At 45.4% G+C, this 21,078-nt stretch overlaps 1 protein-coding gene across 1 annotated transcript in view; it reads right to left on the minus strand.

Moving 5' to 3' along the window:
* The window catches only part of PSAP (prosaposin), a 33,884-nt gene extending 17,878 nt beyond the window's left edge, over positions 1-16,006 (minus strand). Inside the window, exon 1 of the mRNA XM_045878018.3 lies at positions 15,852-16,006. Coding sequence (XP_045733974.1) covers positions 15,852-15,891 — 40 coding nt within the window. The 5' untranslated portion in view covers positions 15,892-16,006. The remainder of the gene's footprint in view (positions 1-15,851) is intronic.
* Positions 16,007-21,078: the final 5,072 nt, after the last annotated feature.

A 21,078-nucleotide genomic window follows, 5' to 3' on the forward strand; every position in this document is an offset into this window, starting at 1 on the left:
AGAAGCAAGAATACTTTGTAGCTTATTTACTCCTTCAAGGAACTTGAAACAGTAATCATGTGCAATAATGACTTTGTTACCAGCTTTGGCCAACTGTTAGGGACTAAAAATAGTCTTGGGCAGCTGGTTATCTGAGACTGGTCCAGCTAACAAAAACCCAAGTCCTTCCACAATCCCAATAGTTACTGTTACTCCACGGCCCTCCTCAGAACTTTCACAAGTAGAAGGTGTGTATATGTATGTACAGTGGCCAATCTGGTAGACCAAGGAGTCCTCAAAGTCAAGCCTAAAACATTTCATGGACACTGAGAAATGAAACTGAACTCCCAGCTCCTAGAAATTAAATTCTCAGTAACACACTCCCATGTTCCTCCAACTTAAAGCCACATTTTTAAAGGTGCATATTATAAAAATAGTCTGTGGTATATACAACAAATCTGATGTCCTAAAATGACCCAATGTGTATTAACAGAAACAACTGTGCGTCCTCGGGATCGGTAATGTGAGGCTGAAACGCAAGCACGGGTGATGCTAGTGAGCTACCTGGGGAGGGTTCAGGTGCTTATTTCAGGACCTGATGCCCTGTGAGGGAACCAAACAGTGGGGTCGGAACACTCTGAGACACGAATCCTTTTCCCGGAAAATGTATTTCTACACAACACCCTCACATCATTTCAGGGAGCTCTCAGGCACTACCCCTGCCCAGGGATCCCCCTGGGGACTGAAGGCACTAAAAGCAAGCATGGTTTTTCCCCATCCAAGAAGGAAAACAACTATGATGAAGGCACGATTACCAAACTCCACTGACTGGGACAAGAACACTGTGCTCAGACAGCCGAACAAAGTGAGCAGACTTGGGCTGACTCCATGGCGGGAGGGACAGATCCTGAAGAAACTGTGGTATGTTAATAGAAAACAGGGGCCCTGGAGCAGCAAAATTAATAGCTGTGTGGGGGAGCGAGCAGAGTCTTCTTCAAAAAGAAATCTGAACTGGCCCCGGAAAGACAGAAATACAGAAGACTGGCTGAGAGGGGGACAGGGAATTCCTGAACATTCCAAAGGAGAGAAATCTTTGTCTTCTCAGGAGCCAGGCTGCAAAGACAGACCTCAGGCCTGATGAGACCTCATGTGGCACGCTCACCCCTATGTGAAAGCTCACTCTGTGGGCAATGGCTCATGCTAGTGTCTCAAAAACCCAGGTGTGATGTGGCAGAAGAACTGTAAAGGAGGTAGGGAATTCAGATGATGGGGCACCTAACTCAAATGGAAAGCTCTTACCAAAAACTCCAAGCCAGCAGCAGCAGCAGCAGGACCGAAAAAGAAGCTGAAAGAAAGATTCCAAAAGAACAGACAGCTAGAAAAATGAAACTCACAAGGTTAAACTTAAATGTGAACACGAGGGGCGCCTGGGTGGCTCAGTCAGCTGAATGTCTATCTTTGGCTCAGGTTGTGATCCCGGGATCTGGGATCGAACCCCACTTCGGGCTGAGCCAGGCTCTCTGCTGAGCAGAGCGCCTGCTTCTCCCTCTGCCTGCCGCTCCCCCTGCTTGTACTCGCACTCTCTCTCCCTCTCCCCCCGCCCACCCGTCAAAAAGTAAGTGAAATCTTAAAAAAAAAAAAAAAATATATATATATATATATATATATGAACACGCAGCAGGGCTCAGGCCACAGAAGGAGAGAACACACCTGTGTGCTCTGCTTGCCATGAGTCAGCGACAAGAACAGCAGGTCGGGAAGGTGAGGGCACGTGACACCATTCCCGAGTCCCCTAGAATACTGGAGGTGTTTAGCTGGGAGAGACAATGTTTGAGAAACACAGCCATCTTCATAGGGAAAGGATGCCTTCCACCTATCACATGGGAGCGGATCTGCTGTCAGACCCAGACCTCAGAGCAATGCGTAGAGGTGAAGGGAAACAGACCACAGCTCGAAGTAGGGGCCATCCACAGGGTTACAAAGAGGGAATGAGCTGCCTCATTAGAGGATAACCTCTCCAAAAGCAGAAGCAACCACGCAGAAACAAAATGTCCAACTATAAGGAATTCTACATAAGAGAAATCTTGCATGGTGAGCAGGGCTAGAAGTCGTCTTAGGAGCTACACATCTTCACTCCTGTAACAATGAGGCAAATGACGTTTTCAGTGTGTGTACACAACCAACATATAAAAATTACCCTAAGCCACTTTCTGATGAGTAATGCCTCAGAAGATGTTCCCAGCAAAGCTTTCATCTCTACTCTCATTCTCCCACACTCTGCCCCCAAACACCAACTTCCTTCTTTTGAGGCAATATGCTGAACTCTAAGAAAGTTCTTACAGAACATGAGCCTGACCCCCTGGAGAGTTCTAATTAAATACGTTAAGATACAAACACTCCTCAGGGCAAGGGCAACCAGGCACTACCCCTCTCAGTTCCAAGGCCTGCCGTTTGAGCCCTCAATGACAACATCGAGGTAAACTGAGATTACAGAAATAATCCCTTCAGACACACTAAAACCCTACAGGCAGGTTTCCTTTTATTAAGGAAGACAGGCTTTGTGTTGTTTTCTAAGACACAGAACTTCAATTGTATTTCCTTAGCAGAGGGATAGGTGCAATGTGTTCCCTTTTTACTCCCCAGGCCTAGAAGAAAATAGACATGTTCTAACGACCCACATGTAGGTCATTTATAAAAAAAATGGGCTGTAATGGAATTTTAATTTACTGAGAACGGATGCCATGAGCTAGACCAGAAAGGGGCTTTGCAGCAGCTCTAGTCTCTAGACCAAAAAAAAAAAACCTCAGTGGGCCTGGAAGGCAGGGCGAACTCACTAGAGCCACATTGTGTTTTTAGGTGTGATGACTTCCTGCAAAAAGAAACTAAATCTTGAGCTTAGAAAATGAGACATCTAAGGTACCTGACCCACCATTTAAATTAAATGTTTTTCAAATGTGGGACACTGAGAAAAACAAAACAAAACAAAAGATCTGCCTCCAAGTCCCACCCAAATAAATGACCTTCAGCCAATCACTGTCCTGAGCTTATTCTTCATCTGTAAAATGAAGATGCAGCTACTGGGGTCACTGGAATGTTGTTGAGAATCAAGATGCTGCTGGAGTGGAGGGGGGTGGGAGGGATGGGTTGGCTGGGTGATGGACACTGGGGAGGGTATGTACTATGGTGAGCACTGTGAATTGTGTAAGACTCATGAATCACAGACCTGTACCCCTGAAACAAATACGTTATATGTTAATTTTTTTTAAATGCTCAATCTCTCATTAAAAAAAAAAAAAATCAAGATGACATCGTTACGTACTTTCAACTGCCAGAATATGACATCTCTCAGCCATCATGCCTTTACCAGCGTCTCTCTGGCATTTTTTTTTTTTTTAAAGATTTTTATTTATTTATTTGACAGAGAGAGAGACAGCGAGAGAGGGAACACAAGCAGGGCGAGTCAGAGAGGGAGAAGCAGGCTTCCCGCAGAGCGAGGAGCCCGATGCGGGGCTCGATCCCAGGACCCTGGGATCATGACCTGAGCCGAAGGCAGACGCTTAAGGACTGAGCCACCCAGGCGCCTCTCTGGCATTTTCATTTATCCACATATTTCAACTCCCATACCAGACTGGCTTTGAAATCAGTCAAAGGCTCAGATCATAGCTCACCAATTCTAGTCAGGTGACCTTACAACTTGTCTTCAAATCTGCAAAATGGGCCTATTACTAGTACTCCTAGAAGTTTATAAAAATTAACCAGAATTTGTAAAACACGGGGCAGGGCTACAGAAGTCAAATAGGCACCATCATCAGCATCGTTGTCACCACCTGGAGTAGCAACAACAGGACCTTTCTCTGATCCACTTCCTTGCCCAAAATAGGAGCTCGCACAAATAGCAGAATCCAGGCTGTTGTGTTTGTTTACTCTGCATTTCTTTTTTTTTTTTTTTTTAAAGATTTTATTTACTTGACAGAGAGAGACACAGAGAAAGAGGAAACACAAGCGGGGGCAGTGGGACAGGGAGAAGCAGGCTTGCCGCGGAGCAGGGAGCCCGATGTAGGGCTCGATCCCAGGACCCTGGGATCGTGACCTGAGCCGAAGGCAGACGCTTAACGAATGAGCCACCCAGGCGCCCCTGTTTACTCTGCACTTCATCAAGTACTTAACTGGCAGCTCAAAGACCTAAAGAGTTATCACCCAAATCCTCAGAAGCCGTTGATTAGTCACAGAGAGGGAAACACAGGCTCCACTATTAGAAGCCCAGGAGTAGACAACTATGTACACAGGTACTAAACAAGATGTTTGCAGGAGCAGGAATGAGATGTGCCCAGCAAGGCATTTAAAATACCACAGATGAAATGTTCTCAATAATTCATGACACGGGAACTATGGGCTAAGATCTTTTCCTCCGACCCTGATATAGTTACGGCAACTGGAACCCACCTTTTTTAGAAAAGCCCCCTCAAAACCTCTCCTTTTCTGGAAGGTTGAGGAGGCGTTACGACAAAATGATGGCTGCCCTGAGTGCGGGGGAGTAGACTGGCCTGAAACCCCTGCTCTGCTAGCTAATAAAGCCAAGACCTGAACAATTACTTATGCCACAATTATCTACAAAATATAGAAAAAGAGTGCCCCTTTCTCAGGAATTCTGTGACAATCAATGAGAAAGCAAAGAAAGGACAGAGTGCCTGGTACCGACAAAGCTCAGTTAACTGTGCACCTAATTGTTAATGATGGACTTGAGGGGACGACCACCAATGGAAGGCATTCACGTTCTGATTTTTATATTGTGGTACAATTTTTTCCCATGTTACCTTCAAAGTCAGAAACAAGTTACACGTTACCACCAGTTTCAGGGAACAATTTCTGCCCAAGGAGGCAGAACCTGAAACTGTATCGTATAGGGTTAATGAGGCTGAAACTACCAGGAGATTTAAAGTTTGTTTTCCCAGAACTGTTTCTCCCTCATCAGCTGTTGTTTCTTTTCAGACTCCCCTAACAAAATCCACTAGCTGTCCTGGCAGAGGCTTGAGCTGAAGGTCACTGATAAGGTTCCAACCCATGAACAAGCAAGGGCCTGCATTCCTTACCTGAGATAGGAGCCCAAGACCCCATCCAGTTTATAGGAGCTCTCGGAGCATGCACATAGCCCCGCTCCTTAAGATGATGTCAGGACCCCAATTTTGCCTCATTTTAATTTTACATCCCCACCCCAAAATGAACTGGGATAGGTCACATATATGTTTGCTCAATGCACATGCTCCACCTTTCCTCATGAACAATCCTGTTTCCCCGCCCTTTTCATCAATATACATATGTAATCTCAACCCCTATGATTATAAAACTTGTTCTCTCCCCCTTCAGGGAGGAGGATCTGAGGCTTGCCCTCTCGTCTCCTTGTTTGGCTGGCTGGCTGGCTCTCAAAGAAACCCTTCCCTTGCTGAAACCTGATGTCTCAGAGACTGGCTTTGTTGCACACCCAACAGAGGAACCTGGGTTTGGTTATGAGACCACAAGTTGTTCCCTATATTCATTCTCCACGCCTTTCAAAGGAGCAGAACCACAGATTTTTAGTTATACACATGGCTGCCAAGATTTAAAAACTACATTTCCCAGTCTCCCTTGTAGCAGGGTCTGGCCATGAAACCACAGTCTGGCCTTGAATGACAAATGTGCCGGCTGGATCTTTAGCACTCATGTAGAAAGGGGCTAGACCTCAAGGATGCAGTCTCTCGGAGCTTCTGGAAGTAGAACCACCATACTAGCCCTGGACTGTCCGGCTCCTGAACGTCCTGTGGAAGGATAGGGACGGTACTATCATATGTAAGCCACCACTACCTTATCTCTGTTGTCCGCAGTCAAATCTAAGCCTAACTAAATACCAGCTTAATCATCTACCTCACTCACCTGAAGAGTCCCCAAACAGCAAGTCTTTTTAAGGCTTACCTCCACTGAGGATATTCTAAAGCCTACATACACAACTTAATTACTGAAGGTTTTCAAAAACACTCTCAGAATGAAGGGGACAACCTTCCCAAGAAGATGTATCTTACGCTCCATTTGTTAACACAATCAGTCTTATTATTTTAGCCATTGTATTTCCTTGTAAATATCTTAGATAACATATGCTAAATACTGTACAGAGTCTAATTACCAAAAAAAAAGGGTAAGAGAAAATACAACCAGCTTCGCAGCACCAATGATCAGAGCAGACATTCCACAGGGCAATGGATCTGCCGCCTGGGTAACGGAGCACCATGGCAACAGGCAGGCTGCTAGGAAACCAAATGAAGCTGACCCAGGGAAGGGCGGCATCTACCTCAGGCTCCCTGCACTCAGACATTTCTCAGAATTCATGCGCTTAGGTTCTGCGGAAGATAAAGCAATACACTCAACACTGACTGCTCCATCCAAAAGCTGGCTTCTACGGCAAGGAGCACCTGCCTCTTCTTTAGAGGATCCTGCTTTGGGAAGCATTCTGCAGAGCAGAATAAAAACACTGCTCATTTAATCATTCAGAATAGCATATGCTCCAAGGCAGCCTGCCTTGATCTGAAGGAAGTAAGATCCAAAAATTCCTCTTATCACAAAAGAAATGTGTACCGATAAAGCTCACTTGGCGGACATCCCATCACCTTTGGCCCCAATAGGCTATTAGTTCTGTTATCTAAGACAAAGGTTCTTCCCTATTTCTCCTCTCCCTCCTTAATTCTTCCCTCCTCTTGCTCCTTAATTTTTCTCACAAGCAAGATCATTCCAGGACAAAAAACTGATCAGGATGCCTGGGTGGCTCAGTCGGTTGAGCCTCTGCCTTCGGCTCAGGTCATGATCCCAGGGTCCTGGGACCGAATCCCAATTCGGGCTCCCTTCTCCCTCTGCCTGCAGCTCTCCCTGCTTGTGCGTGCTCTCTCGCTCTCTCGCTGACAAAATCTTTAAAAAAAAAAAAAAAAAAATAGGACAAAATACTGATCTACATGGAGAAGGCAAGAGAGTGGTCAGGCAAATCAGCTTGTGCAATCGTAACTGAAACACTGAGGGACAAGAATGCAATCCTCATAGCTTGCACAAGAGTGATGCGATGTGGCATAATTAATTTTGGGAAGAGAAATTCCTATCTAGTTCATTCAAGAGCACTCCAATCCAACATAAACTTACAGCAAAGGTCTTCTTCCAAGTGTCAATCTATCAGGTGATGATCAGAGATGAACTTCAATCACCTTAGGTAAGACGCTGCCACAACTGGACAATGAAGAAATGAGCCCCTGGCCGGACTGCCCAGGGTCCAGTCAGGTGAACAGGACAAAACAGAGGTCAAGAGTCCTAGTCCCAGCCCAGGTGCTGCAGAGGAGTCAATTCAGTCAGCTAGAAGCCGGCATGGGCTCTACCCCATCCCTGCTAACAGGCTGGGTGGTCTCAGCATACTTGTAGAAGGCAATAATTTGCTAAAAAAAAGATCTCAGCCAAACCCCACTAATACGGAAGTTCAGGGCTCTGGGCCTATCCCACAGGATCATTAACTAAAAAGTTTCAGATACATGTAAATGTGTCAACTATATATGTCACTTTTGACTCACCTTAGTCAATAATAGGAATACAGCCCTTCGTTTGAAATACCAAAATCTAAACTTTAGACCATGGCATAGATTTGGGCAGGATATTAGGATGCTCCAGCATTCTGATTCCATTGCTCTCACCTCGGAGGGCTGCTGTGAGGATTAAATCAACGTGAAGCAAAAAGCACTCAGAACAGTAATAATTAAGTGGCAATGATGATGCCTGTAGCTCCTGCAAAGCAGCTATTACCAGTGGTTCTCAAAGTGTGGTCCAGAGATTCCTGCAGGGCGTCTGGGAGGTCAAACTTCTCCTAACAGTACTACCAAGGCACTAGCTGCCTTTCTCACTCACTCACTCCCACACGTGCAGTGCGGAGCTTTTCCGGAGGCGTATGGCACGTGGCACAGCAACGCACAGCAAGCAGACGCGGCAGAGACTCGAGCCAGGTGTTAGAAAAACTGCAAAAATCTCAAGCCGTTCTTCTCACGTAATATGTCTGTGTTTAAGGGAAGTTATTTTTCACTAAAATTATAATGTTAACATGTTTACCATTTCTAAAAGATTATTTTTTAAAATTGTCAGCTTAATTGGTAAGAGGTAAGTATCGATAGCTAGGGCCCACATAAACAAAAGCTCTTTGGGGTCCCTCAACTCACAAGTATATAGGGATGCAGAGACTAGAAAGCTTCAAAGCCACCATTTACAAACAGCCAATTTCTGGAACCCAACGGAAGGGAAATAACTTCTCAAATTACAGCTGGTTCCCTTTTCAGATTTCCCACAAATCACAGCCACCAGAGTAAGTTCTGTCAGGCTCCTATGTCTCTACCGCCTACAAAAAACCCTCTCCAACAGATTTGCAGGTCCCTCTAATCGGGATGTAAACTATTATAACAGTCAACCCTTCACCTGAGCTCAAAGTCACTGCTGATTTGTCAACTGCAGGACATAAACTCCTAAAACGACTTCCAGTAAACTGCTTTTTTTATTTGTGATCAAGACTTGGCACTATCCACACTGAAGTTTCAGGCCCAGTAACCCTGCTGGGCTGGAGTCCGCTTGGCAGCACCTCATACCACCGTTTAGCAACACTGAGCGCCTGTTCTGGGCCGAGCAGAGTCACACATGCTGCAGACAGACCAACTGCAAATACACATAGCACAGAATGCCAGGTAGTGGTGAGTGCCATGAAGACAAATGAAGCAAAGTCAAAGGAAGAACAAGACTAGGGCAGGATGACATGGCCATTTAGACAGAGCAGTGGGGAATTCTGATAAGGCAACAACTGAGCAGACAACTGAGTGGAGGGAAGAAGCCACAGGGATCATCTCAAGAGGAAAATGTTCCAGAAAGGTGGAACACAAAATGCAAAGGTTCTGAGCAAACAACAGGGCGCCAGAGGCTGGACATGTGAGGAAGAGGGAGAACAGCTCTGAAAGGCAGCCAAAAGCAGGGTAACATGCAACCCCACAAGATAAACCTTGGGTTTTAATCCTCGTGAGATGGGAGGCCCTCTGGTATCAATGCCCACACTTGCAGGAGAGCATCCCATCACCACTGGTAATGGAGTTTTTTTCCTCTATTGTAATTAAGCGTCATCACAAAGACTGGCCAAAAACACTTGCTATAGTATCTCCTTCAATCTAATTTATGAAATTTCCCTTAAAGTAAATAATTTCTTTTCAAAAGCAGTCATCTGTCCAAATATGGCCAGGATTCAATTTTAAAATTTAGAAGGGTCATTAGGATTCATTTCAGTTTTTCTGAAAAAGAGATGTTCAATGAGGTTAACTAAATTGACACATGCATACAATGGAATCCTCTGCCAACTGTTTTTTCAACAGCTGGGAGGTAGGAGGAGATTAAGACAGACAACTAAATGCAATGTGGTACTCGACTGGATCCTGGAACAGAAACATGAGATCAGTGGGAACACTGGTAAAGGCCCCATCAAGTCTGCAGCACAGTTAACACTGTCCCAATGTTCACTCCTTAATTTTGGCAAATATACAGTGGATATATAAGATGTTAACAGTAGAGGAAGCTGGGTGAAGTATACAGGAACTCACCACACTATCTTTTTAATTTTTCTGTAAATCTAAAATTATTCCAAAATTTAAAACATAGGTCTATCCATACTAGCATGAAATGGCTTCTAAGGCATAAATAAAAGAATAATGCAAACCTATTTACTCTTTTATAAAATTGGCAAAGTATTTAAAGTCTGACAACATCAAAGGTTATTGATTAACTATATACCTGTATATCATAGGACTACAAAACCCCAAAACATTTGAGACAGGAATTCGGCAATTCCTAAAGTAAAATATGCATTCTCTACAGCTCAGCAATTCCATTCCTAGGTATATCCCCTATAGAAATGTCTGTTCAGGGGCACCTGGGTGGCTCAGTCGTTGAGCGTCTGCCTTCGGCTCAGGTCATGATCCCGGGGTCCTGGGATCGAGCCCCGCATCGGGCTCTCTGCTCAGCAGGAAGCCTGCTTCTCCCTCTCCCGCTCCCCCTGCTTTTGTTCCCTCTCTCGCTGTGTCTCTCTCTCTCAAATAAAAAAAAAAAAAAAGAAAGAAATGTCTGTTCATGTGCACAAGAACATTTATAGAAGCAGTTTAAGAGAAAAACAAAACTAGAAATAATCTAAATGCCTAGCAACAAAGTATGACATAAATGAAATACTAGAGTGAAAATGAAAGCTCTACATGGTCTCGACATCAATGAACCTCATTAGCCAGAAGAAAAAAATTAACCCGAGAATACATACAATATTTGTAAAATGTTTAAAATACCCAATACCGTACCATACATACTGTTGAAGGTCACACTTCCATGTTTGAGAATAAAGACCTGCAAGGGAATGATAAACACCAACCCCAGGAAGGTGGTTATTTACAAAGGGAGGTGCGGGCGCTGGGGTGGCTCAGATGGTTAAGCGTCTGCCTTCGACTCAGGTCATGATCCCAGGATCCTGGGATCGAGTCCCGCATCGGGCTCTCTGCTCCTTGGGAGCCTGCTTCTCCCTCTGCCTCTCTCTCTGTGTCTCTCATGAATAAATAAATAAAATCTTTAAAAAAAAAATAAAAAAAAAAGGGAGGTGCTTGTTAGGCCCTGTTTCTTAACCAAGTGTTGCATACAGGAGTGCTCATTATAATTATTCTCCCACTTTTCTGGAGGTCTACGATGTTCCACATGTGAAAAAAGACCAAGCTGGTATAATATGCCACCATTTGTGATTAAGAAAAGAGAGAAGGAGGAAATCCCACACACTGTCAATTATATGTTGCTCTGGAAGGCTCCCAAAGGAGCTGGTACCAGGCTGTCTCTGGGAAAGGTCTGGGGGACAGTGGTGGGAAGGAAACACACTTCTGCCCTAATTTTTACACTGCTGGACTTATTCACAGTGTGCAGCCATTATCTCAACAGTTCAGCCCCATTTCTGGATGGGGAAACCAGATGAGGGGACGTAAACAGGTATACCACGGTTGGTAACAACAGACCTAGAAGAGGAATACTCAAGATTACTAGGACAGGGCCCCGATCTGCTGGGCTGCTGATAAAGGCTGATCTAGTTCTAAACCAAGTCTGGCTAACTAGAATAGAGACTCCCACCCCCTCCTAACTGCTGCCTGCCTCTCCTGGCTGGTTTTCCTGACCCAGGAATTACACACAGCGCACACATTTATAAGTCAATTTAATGGTTTTATTAAATTTAAGACCTTTAAAATGAAAGAAGCCAAGGGATATCACAAAATCAAGGGCAGAGGAGAGTCGCTTGTGCAGGTACAACAAGGACATTGACAAACATGATACGGTTTATCCATGGTATAGCAGCCAACCTTACAGGACCTACTACCTATGCCCTTCTATACAGCAAAATACTAAAGCCTCACAGCAACCTTATTAGATTGGAATAATCAGTAACCCTACTTTGCAGATGAGAAAGGACAGTGTTAACTTGCCCAGATCATACAGCTATCAGTGACATGATAAAATTCTTTTCCAGTTTCCTCTCAAGGAAATTATAAATTGCGTAAGAAATTACAATTGCAAGGTGCCTGGGTGGCTCAGTCATTAAGCGTCTGCCTTCGGCTCAGGTCATGATCCCAGGGTCCTGGGATTGAGCCCCACCATCGGGCTCCCTGCTCCGCGGGAAGCCTGCTTCTCCCTCTCCCACTCCCCCTGCTTGTGTCCCTCCTCTCGCTGTCTCTCTCTGTCAAATAAATAAATAAAATCTTAAAAAAAAAAAATTACAGTTGCTTTACAAATTGCATAAGAGAACATGGAGCGTACAAAGGTTATTTTTCAGTACACAAATTGTTACCCAGAACATAATTCTGGTTATTTTCTGAACTTCACAGGAAAACAACAACAACAAAGTAAAGCAACTAGTACTTCTGCAACAACCAAATTCTTCATCCCAATCACTGTATTTTTCACCATTATTTTAAAATTATTTGGGGGGGAAGGGAAAGGCAGGGTAATATAATTAGTATTCTCTTCTGATTTAAAGAAAATTCAGTCCTTCCTGGTGGAAGAACCAAACAGGAGCCAGAAAGCAAGGCTTTACTAAGCCTGGCATCCAGTAATCTAGAATGCCCATGCTAGAAGACTGTCTCCAAAAGCTGTGGCACACACTTGCCCAGGTGGCATGGTCTTGGCTTAGGGGGCTTCCCATGCCTCATTCGGTGCTTTCCCCAGCCAGTGGCAACCCTGTCCGTCCTCCCTCTTCCCCATCTAGTCAAGCCCCAGCCTGGCCATTCTCGTTTCACAAACCAAGAAAATGGAGGAACAACTTCTCCCTTCCCTGATCTAGAAAAATCCAGACCACTCAACCCAATATACTTCCACTCATAGAACCACTTGTAGAATGTACTGGATACAACTTGTCAAATCCAACTAAAGCACTTACCAAATCCTTGATTGGTTAATACAAATAAACCCTTCATGAATTACATTAATGTTTTCAGAACAAAACTGATTATTGATTGAAAATTAAGAAATGGGATTTATCCAAAACTCCTGTTGGGTGAGAACTGAAGTTCTGCTGATATTCAGCAGGTTGCACCATAAATCCATGTATTGAATCATCATAAAAATAAGCTATCAAATGAATATATATGTATATGTAATACATTCTAGCATCCCCAGAGAGCCTACCTGCCTCAGTGTTGGGCACACACCATCTTAGCTACCACACAAGTGACAGTAACAGGGCACCTAAGCTTCACTGAGCACATACCACATCCCAGGTACCATGCCACATGCTTTACACATATCACCTCATTAACACTGGCCCTGCCTTTTTCCACGACAGGAGTCACCCAACAGTATGCCCTTACCATATGATTCCATTTGCAGAAAGTTCAAAAACAGTTATTTTTACATCTGCGGTGCTAGAAGCTAATAAAGTGGTTTACTCTGCGGCAAGTGTAACAGGGTAGTGAATGGGTGAAGCACAGGGGCTTCTGGATGCTGGTAATGCTCTCTATTCCTTGACCTTGGGGGCTGCTTACAATGGTGATGTTCACTCTGTGATAATCAAGTTGTACATTTAAAATGTGCATGTTGGGGCACCTGGGTGGCTCAGTCGGTTAAGCGTCTGCCTTCAGCTCAGGTCATGATCCCAGGGTCCTGGGATTGAGCCCCACGTCGGGCTCCCTGCTCAGCGGAGAGTCTGCTTCTCCCTCTCCCTCTGCTCCTTCCCATGCTCGTGCATGCACACGCGCACTCTCTCTCTCAAATAGATAAAATAAAATCTTTAAAAAAATAAATAAAATAAAATGTGCACATTTTCGGTATGTAAATTACAACCCAGTCAGTTTGTAAAACCTAAGTGTTGATGGAAGGCTATGGAAAGAACAAGCACTGTCAGGAGTCCTGGGTTCTGATCCTGACTTCCCCAGCAAATGGCCTATGATTTGGGAGAGTCACTTCTGGGGGTACATCAGTGCCTTCACTCCTTACAAAGAGATTAGATTAGATGCTCTCCAATTTTCTCAGTATACCATTACTTTCCTTTCTTCATCAGGTGGGGGAAAGGGAGGCACCACCGATGAATCAAAACAAAAACAAAAACAAACACAAACAAAAAACCCCCTCAAAACCAAGTATCTCTATAATCACCAGGACATCATTAAAATGCATAAGAGGGCACCTGGGTGGCTCAGTCGGTTAAGCGGCTGCCTTCGGCTCAGGTCGTGATCCCAAGGTCCTGGGATGGAGCCCCCCCATCGGGCTCCCTGCTCAGCAGGAAGCCTGCTTCTCCCTCTGCCTGCCTTCCCCCTGCTTGTGCTTGCTCTCTCCCCCCACCCTGTGTCAAATAAAACCTTTAAAATAAAATTAAGTTAAAATTAAAACATACACACACACACACACACACACACACACACACACCCCAAAGCCTTTCCAGGTTCAGGACGACATTCTGTAGCCATGTTGGAACGGCAAGTTCGAAGCACCTCTCAGAGTGGAGGATGGCTGCAGTCACTATGCACCTTCACTAACTCAGTATCATTAGAAATTCATAACCTTGGGATAATCCCCAAGGCCGGGCAGCAAGATTAGAACAAGGCCTATAATTGTAACATATTCCCATTTACTCAAATGTTCAGGGAAGGGAAGAGAGTCTCTTGGTTAACCAAATATTCTTTTTTTTTTATTTTTTAATTGTTATGTTAATCACCATACATTACATCATTAGTTTTTTATGTTAACCAAATATTCTGATTAACCATATTCCCAACTATACCAGCGGAGGATTTTACATTTCAAAAGAAACAAGTCCCCTTCCGGTGATCTGAGTGATTCAGAATTCCTAAGGGTCTTGTGAGGAGTGACTCACTGCCAATAAGGACAACGGTTCGATACAGAACAAAAAATTGTTCTCAACCAGTGCAGAAAATTTAGAGACTAGTATTAGTTTATTCTACAGACCATGGAATAGCAAGTATTATCAACCCCAGTGAGAAATAATTTCTTCACTGACTATAAAATCGAAAATCTTTATAAGCAGATCCACCTTTCACAGCAGACAAGTAAAACAAGTTTAAGAGCGTGGTTTAAAGTCAAGACACATTCTTGGGAGGTGCTCTGACATGAGAAAAACATCTTAAATCTATTTCATTTGTAAGTAGCCTGTATCTCTGGTTTTCCATCAACTCCACTTTATTACTATTTATTGAAATCTGAATAGCTGCATGATAGAATGGAAGCTAGCCCCTAATTACAGTTAACTAGAGAAACAGAAATTGAGGTTGGCCCTAACGATCAGGTTTATTTCCTTTCCGTAAGCTGTAATACCTGACAATAACCCAGACTTAGGATCTTCTCCGTATAGAAATTAAAATCTGGCTCCACTATAAAACGATGTAAGTTTGATAAGTACTCAACCACACTCACTTTCCTTTACCACGATGATTTAAAAGAGGTTAAGATTTGAAGGCATGAATTTGGGGCACAGTAACTGAGAAAGGTCACAGTAACACGGGGAGGGCAGGAGGGATCCTTCTAATTCCCGGAAGGCAATGCAGCTGGTTCCCAAGTGTTGCCTTCATAGCCTGCAACGATTTTAATAACCATCAGTGCTATTTCAGGGCAACAAAAAAGTGTAAGGATACGCCTATGCACAGCTCCTCACGTACTTATATTTTCCAAGATAAAGGCCGCTGCTAAAACGGGCCAGCGGCTGTGCAAGACCTTTTAAAGGAGATGAAACGTGAACTTCATTGCAAAATCATCCGCACAAAACCCCGTATCATCTTCAAGATGTAGGATCGAGAAAATACATAGGTAAAGATAAACATCAACAGAGATGACATACTTATGTGCTTTCTGCAACTTCAACACTCTTAAAAACTAGGGCAACTCAGGCCAAGGGCCAAAGTGCGTCCCGCGGGATGGGGCTCCAGTCCATCTCGATCACGTGCGCCCGGCCCAAGCACAACACAGGTGCAGGAGAGGTCACCCTAGGGGCCCACCCCCAGAGCTGTGGGGAGGCACCGGGCGGCACCAACTCGAACCCTGAGGGAAATGCTACTTCTCCAGTCCCGCCCTCGTAGCCCACTCGCCCCGACCCCAGCCCTGAGCCGCCGGCCGGGGGGACTTCTGGGCGGCCAGTCTCCCACCCTCCTCCCACAGTCCGTCCGCCGCCCCACCGGTATCTGCGCAGCGCGCGCCTGCGCACTGAGCGCCCCTCGTCAACCCCAACGGGGAGCGGAGGGGCGAGGCCCGGGCCGGTCCGCTCCGGGTCGGGTGGGCTGCGTACTGCGGGGAATCCTTTCCCCACACTGGAGGGTCTCAGGGCTTACCCGCGCCCAGAAGGCTGGCCAGGAGGAAGAGAGCGTACATGGCGACGCCCGACTCCGCAGTCTGCAATGCAGAGCGTCAGGTGATCCTCTGTGGCTATAAACCTGCCCCGCCCCGACGCTGTGCACTGCGCAGGCGCAAGCCCCGCCCCGGCCAGGCCCGCCGGCGCTCTCCCCGCAGCCTGACTCAGCTCCCCGCAGCGTGTGAGCGACTGGGGGCGGAGAGGAGGGAGGAGGAAGCGACGGGGTGGGGGTGGGAAACGTGTGGTGCGAGGGGAGAATTCGTCCAAGAAGAGAAGTGGTAATTAAATAAGTCAACATTAAAACGTAAAAATATGTATAAATATCTTTTAAGCCTCACGTTTTTTTTCTATGAGGTACCCTTTTCTGTTATTATAGAAGTTAAATAGAAATAATATTGTAAGGGCGTCGGGGTGGCTCAGTCGTTAAGCGTCTGCCTTCGGCTCAGGTCATGATCCCGGGGTCCTGGGATCGAGCCCCGCATCGGGCTCCCTGCTCTGCGGGAAGCCTGCTTCTGTCTCGCCCACTCCCCCTGCTTGTGTTCCCTCTCTCGCTGTCTCTCTCCCTGTCAAAGAAATAAATAAAATCTTAAAAAAAAAAAAAGAAAAGAAAAGAAAGAAATAACATTATATGATTATTTCTATTCCATTTTTTAGGTGAGAATCCAAACTAAGAAAGGTTAACGATTTTATCTAAGTTCTCAAGGTCATTATTCAAGCTCACCACCCTGCACACGTTGTCTCCTAAATGATGTTTATATAGTTACCTAGGTCAGGCCAGCGTGTAGCTTCACTCTGGGCCCTGATTTTCCCTGTTAACAATCACTTCTCATGACCCACAAACAAGTTTTCAGTATTAAATACAGTCCCTCCCGAGGTCCTAACCATGGTTTGTCCTGGGGTTGGACAAAGTGGAGGGTAAGATGGGGAAGAATAAGTGGCTCCGCCATTGGAGAAGTGAAGCTGGAATTTGAGAACCTGGTTGTGTGCCAGCCAGAGGCCTTGCTGGAGAAGGAAGTGGCCCCACACTGTGCAGCCCTCAACCCTCAGCTCCTTCCAGAGTACGAAAGGCCCAGGTGGCCCACACAAAACCCACTTGCCCTCTACCTGTGGAGGACCCAGTCTGGCTCTGAACAGAGGTCTGACCCCACCCCTGCCCCTTCCCAAGGGCAAGTACCTCCTAGCCCAAGGGAAGGATAGGAGGGAATTCTCAGCCTATTAGGGCAGGTTCTTAAATGTCAGTTAGTCCCATTCCATCATTATATCAAAGGGGAAGTTGGGACCAGGAGAGGGAAAGACATTTATCCAAGGGCACACCTGACCAGAGAGGGGCAAACCCAGGGTTCCATCTGCCTCCAACCATGTGTACTCCTCCTTTAGGAACTGGAACCTGCCCCAGACAGGTCTCAGGGCCTTTGGTTCACCTCTTCTACCACTATCCCCACACTGTGGTTCTTACTTCCCAGTGGGGAGCTGATAGGGAAGTGTGCACCACAGTGGGCGACACAAGAGGGCTGAGTAAAGTTGGGACAAGGTATGATCTAAACTGGGTGCCTCGCTTGTTGGCCTCAGTGGCCAGATGGCTGCATGGCTGCCCCAGTGGCAGGCATTCTAGGTCCAGGCACAAGCACAGGGCCGATCACCCCAATAGCCAGATAAAGGCAGGGGAGGTGGGGCTCTAGGACACAGCCCTGTCTCTCAGCTCCAGCAAAGCATCCCTGTGTACCATACAGAAATGACAAAGACTCCACGCCAAAAGGTAGCTTACAGACTTTCTGATCATATGCTCTCGCTTTGGTGGAGTTACTGAGCTCTCAGAGCTGTTTAATGACAGAGTGAGCCAACCACAATTCTTTTTTAATACCCCCCTTTCTCATAACCAGAGGGATAAGTCAATGTTTTTGAGATGCACTTTTGCTACCTTCATTTGCATACCTGGAACACAAAAAATATGATCCTCCATCCATCTCCCTCCCTGTAAGGACAGAACTGTAATGAAGAATATAAAAAACAGTAAGTGGATTATTGTCATTTTTTACCAAGTCAGTAGATGCTTAAATCTCTTAAAATACCTTCTTAGCCATCTGTGTGCATAGGCAACAAAAATCTATGAGACTGTTTGGACCCTTTGACCCTATAATACCATTCTAGCTATATACCCCCCCCCCAGGGAAATAATCCAAAGCTTGGAAATATTTTATCCAAAGTGGTTACAGAAGGACCCTTTATGACAGCGGATACTGGAAAGATCCCAAATGCCAAACAATGATGGCTAACTAAGGAAACTGGCCCAGACAAAACACTGATACGAGAAGTGCCTTTGAAACATGAGATAGAAGGAGAAAGCACTGGTATGCAACAGGCCTCGGAGGTAGGTGGGTTACAGGAAAATACCGGCAGAGCAAGGCCCAAGTCTCATTGTCCACTTCAAGCCCTGCCACTGACTTCCCAGAGGGGAATGCGGAGCTGGTGAGGGAGCTTCAGGATCCCCCAGTCCAGATGTGCACAGGGGCAGCAAAGCCCTCCTGTCCTGTCTCCCTTCAAAGTGGTGGGACTTTTGGTGAGGAGAGGAACAGAATTGGAGGTGGGAAGAGAGCCTGCTGACTTGGGTTAACTCATCTTTGCACTATTTCACTCATTACAATGTCCATGTGTTACTTGATACTTTTTAAAGAAAAAGATTATGGGAAATTTTTAAAGAACAAAGAAAATCCCCTTCACTTCCTTCCTCCCGTGAGCTCAAGTTTTCAGTAAACTGAAAAGATCTTTATCCTCAGAAATGTGAGCCATACTGGAAATCCCAGCAGTGATCCTGATGGTTTTTCCAGTTCTGGGTCCCAATTCCTCATGAGGCCCCACTTCTAGTGCCTGAGATTTCTTGAGACCCCCACCTGCCAAATCCACTTGGATTCCACGTTTGGTGCCAGAGGGCTTCCCTCTGTTACTGTTTCTCCACCTGAAAGGGTCCATGGCCAGAACAGCTGATTTAACAGAGGCATCCACCGTGAAGGCCCAGCTCACCCACTTGGCTCCCCAAACAGCCACCCTGGAACCTCATCCTGCCTTGGAAGCCTCTCGCACCACCACCTCTGTGTCTCAAACAACCAAGTCAGGCTTCTCTCCCTCCAGCATCTCCCTCATCAAGACCTCCAGGCTTCAGTTTCCCCTGGGCCCTTCAGGCAGACACTCAAGTATCAGCCCTTCCCAAGGACCCCTCTCCCCCTCATACTTCAGTCACCCACCCACCAATTCCCAGCCTCTGATTTCTTCTCTCCTATCCCCACCTGAGATATCAGCTGGAGAATCAACCATCCCAGCTAGGCTCACAAAGCCCTCTGTGCTACTGGGCACCTGTGGTGTCCTCCCATGGGGTCGAGCCTGCTATTGTCTCCTAGTATCCTTCGCCTCTTTTTCCTTGATTTTGATGGTTAGTAGTCAACCACACACACACACCCCCCCCCATTTCTGGCTAGGTACATGGCCACCCAGAATAAAGACTACATTTCCCAATCTCCCTTGCAACCGTAGGACCTGTTTCTGGCCAATGTGATAAAGGCACAAGTGCCCATTTTGTGAACTCTAGGTACTGTCCTTGAAGAGACACATTCAGTGCAAATATTTAACAACAGATATGCCAGGACACTGGCCAGAGTGCTGGGGGAATGCCATGGAAGGTCCCAACTGAGCCAGGGGATGAGTTGGGGGGATGGGGAGGTGGGCATCAGGGAGTCATCAGCTATTACCAGCTGTTGGAGAAGTATTTCGATGATTTTACTACTGAAAAAGCTCTACTGATTTGTACCAGTTAAATCCTACGAACTCTCTTCTTCATGCTACCTGGATTGCAGACATGACGGCAGGAGCTCAAGAACCCATCATGGACCATGAGGTAGAAGCCTTGTTAAGGATGACAAAGCAAGAAGATAAGAGCCTAGATCCATCTCAGATCTGTACCTCTGAAACAAATAATGCAATATATGTTAAGAAAAAAAAAAAAAAAACGAAGAAGAAGAAGGTAGCAGGAGGGGAAGAATGAAGCGGGGGAAATCAGAGGGGTAGACGAACCATGAGAGACGATGGACTCTGAAAAACAAACTGAGGGTTCTAGAGGGGAGGGGGGTGGGAGGATGGGTTAGCCTGGTGATGGGTATTGAGGAGGGCACGTTCTGCATGGAGCACTGGGTGTTATACGCAAACAATGAATCATGGAACACTACATCTAAAACTAATGATGTAATGTATGGGGATTAACATAAGAATAAAAAATAATAAAAAAAAGAAATAGCATTGAAATCACAATGGTTATAGTTGAAGACAATACTAGGAAAACAGTTCCATTTTAAGAAATGATTTTACATCATTAAATCCATCTATATGTACTGTGTTACAACTTGACTGTAATGTAGTTTTGGCATAAACACATTTACTGTTAATTACCAGCTACATTTTTAATCTTCAATAACTAGACTTGAAAATAAAGAAATTGGGTAAGGAAAAAAAAAAAAAGAGCCTAGGTCCTTGGTGATTACATCTGTTCTACGTGGTCCACCTCCAGACTTTATTTATGTAAACACACCCAATCTTGTTTAAGCTTTCATCGTCTCAAGTTTCTGTTACATTCTAGATCTTGTCAACAATGCTCAAGCCCCTACCTCATCTTTATTTTCATGCTCATTTCCTATCTTACCTCTTACTTCTATCTCTGAGGAGGAAATGCCTTTTCTTCTCTGTAGGAGACTAAACGTTAGCTGCTAAACCCTCCTATACTTTTGCCAATCAGCTCCTGTGACCTCATTCTTGTTCCTCACCCTTGTCTTAGCAATTGTTAAATATTTTTAATGTCATCCCTCTAGCACTCTGCTCCATCAGGTATGCTTTCCTTTTTTCTATCTTCAGTCTCCTGCCTTGCCACTGACTCTTCGTCCTCAGATTACAAGTATACCCAAGGCTCTCCCATCCAAAAGAAATCTTGTCTCGCTCCTGATTTTCACTTCAGCTCTGTGCTTTTTCTCACTTCCCCTCCACTACTCTGAAACAGTCGCCTACACTCACCATGTCCCCAACTCTCCCTCCAGACTAACTCTAACCCAGCCCAGCCCTCCACTGAATGGCTTTCTGAAAGCAGATTGTAAACTCCTACTTGGAAGGTCCCCCTCCTCATTTCCTTTGGCCTCTGACACTGTTGGTCTGTTTCTCCTTCCTACATCTCC

The sequence above is a fragment of the Mirounga angustirostris genome, unplaced genomic scaffold, assembly GCF_029215605.1.
Source record: "Mirounga angustirostris isolate CCGP_5_RB_7025 unplaced genomic scaffold, mMirAng1.0.hap1 SCAF_6, whole genome shotgun sequence".
NCBI lineage: Eukaryota > Metazoa > Chordata > Mammalia > Carnivora > Phocidae > Mirounga > Mirounga angustirostris.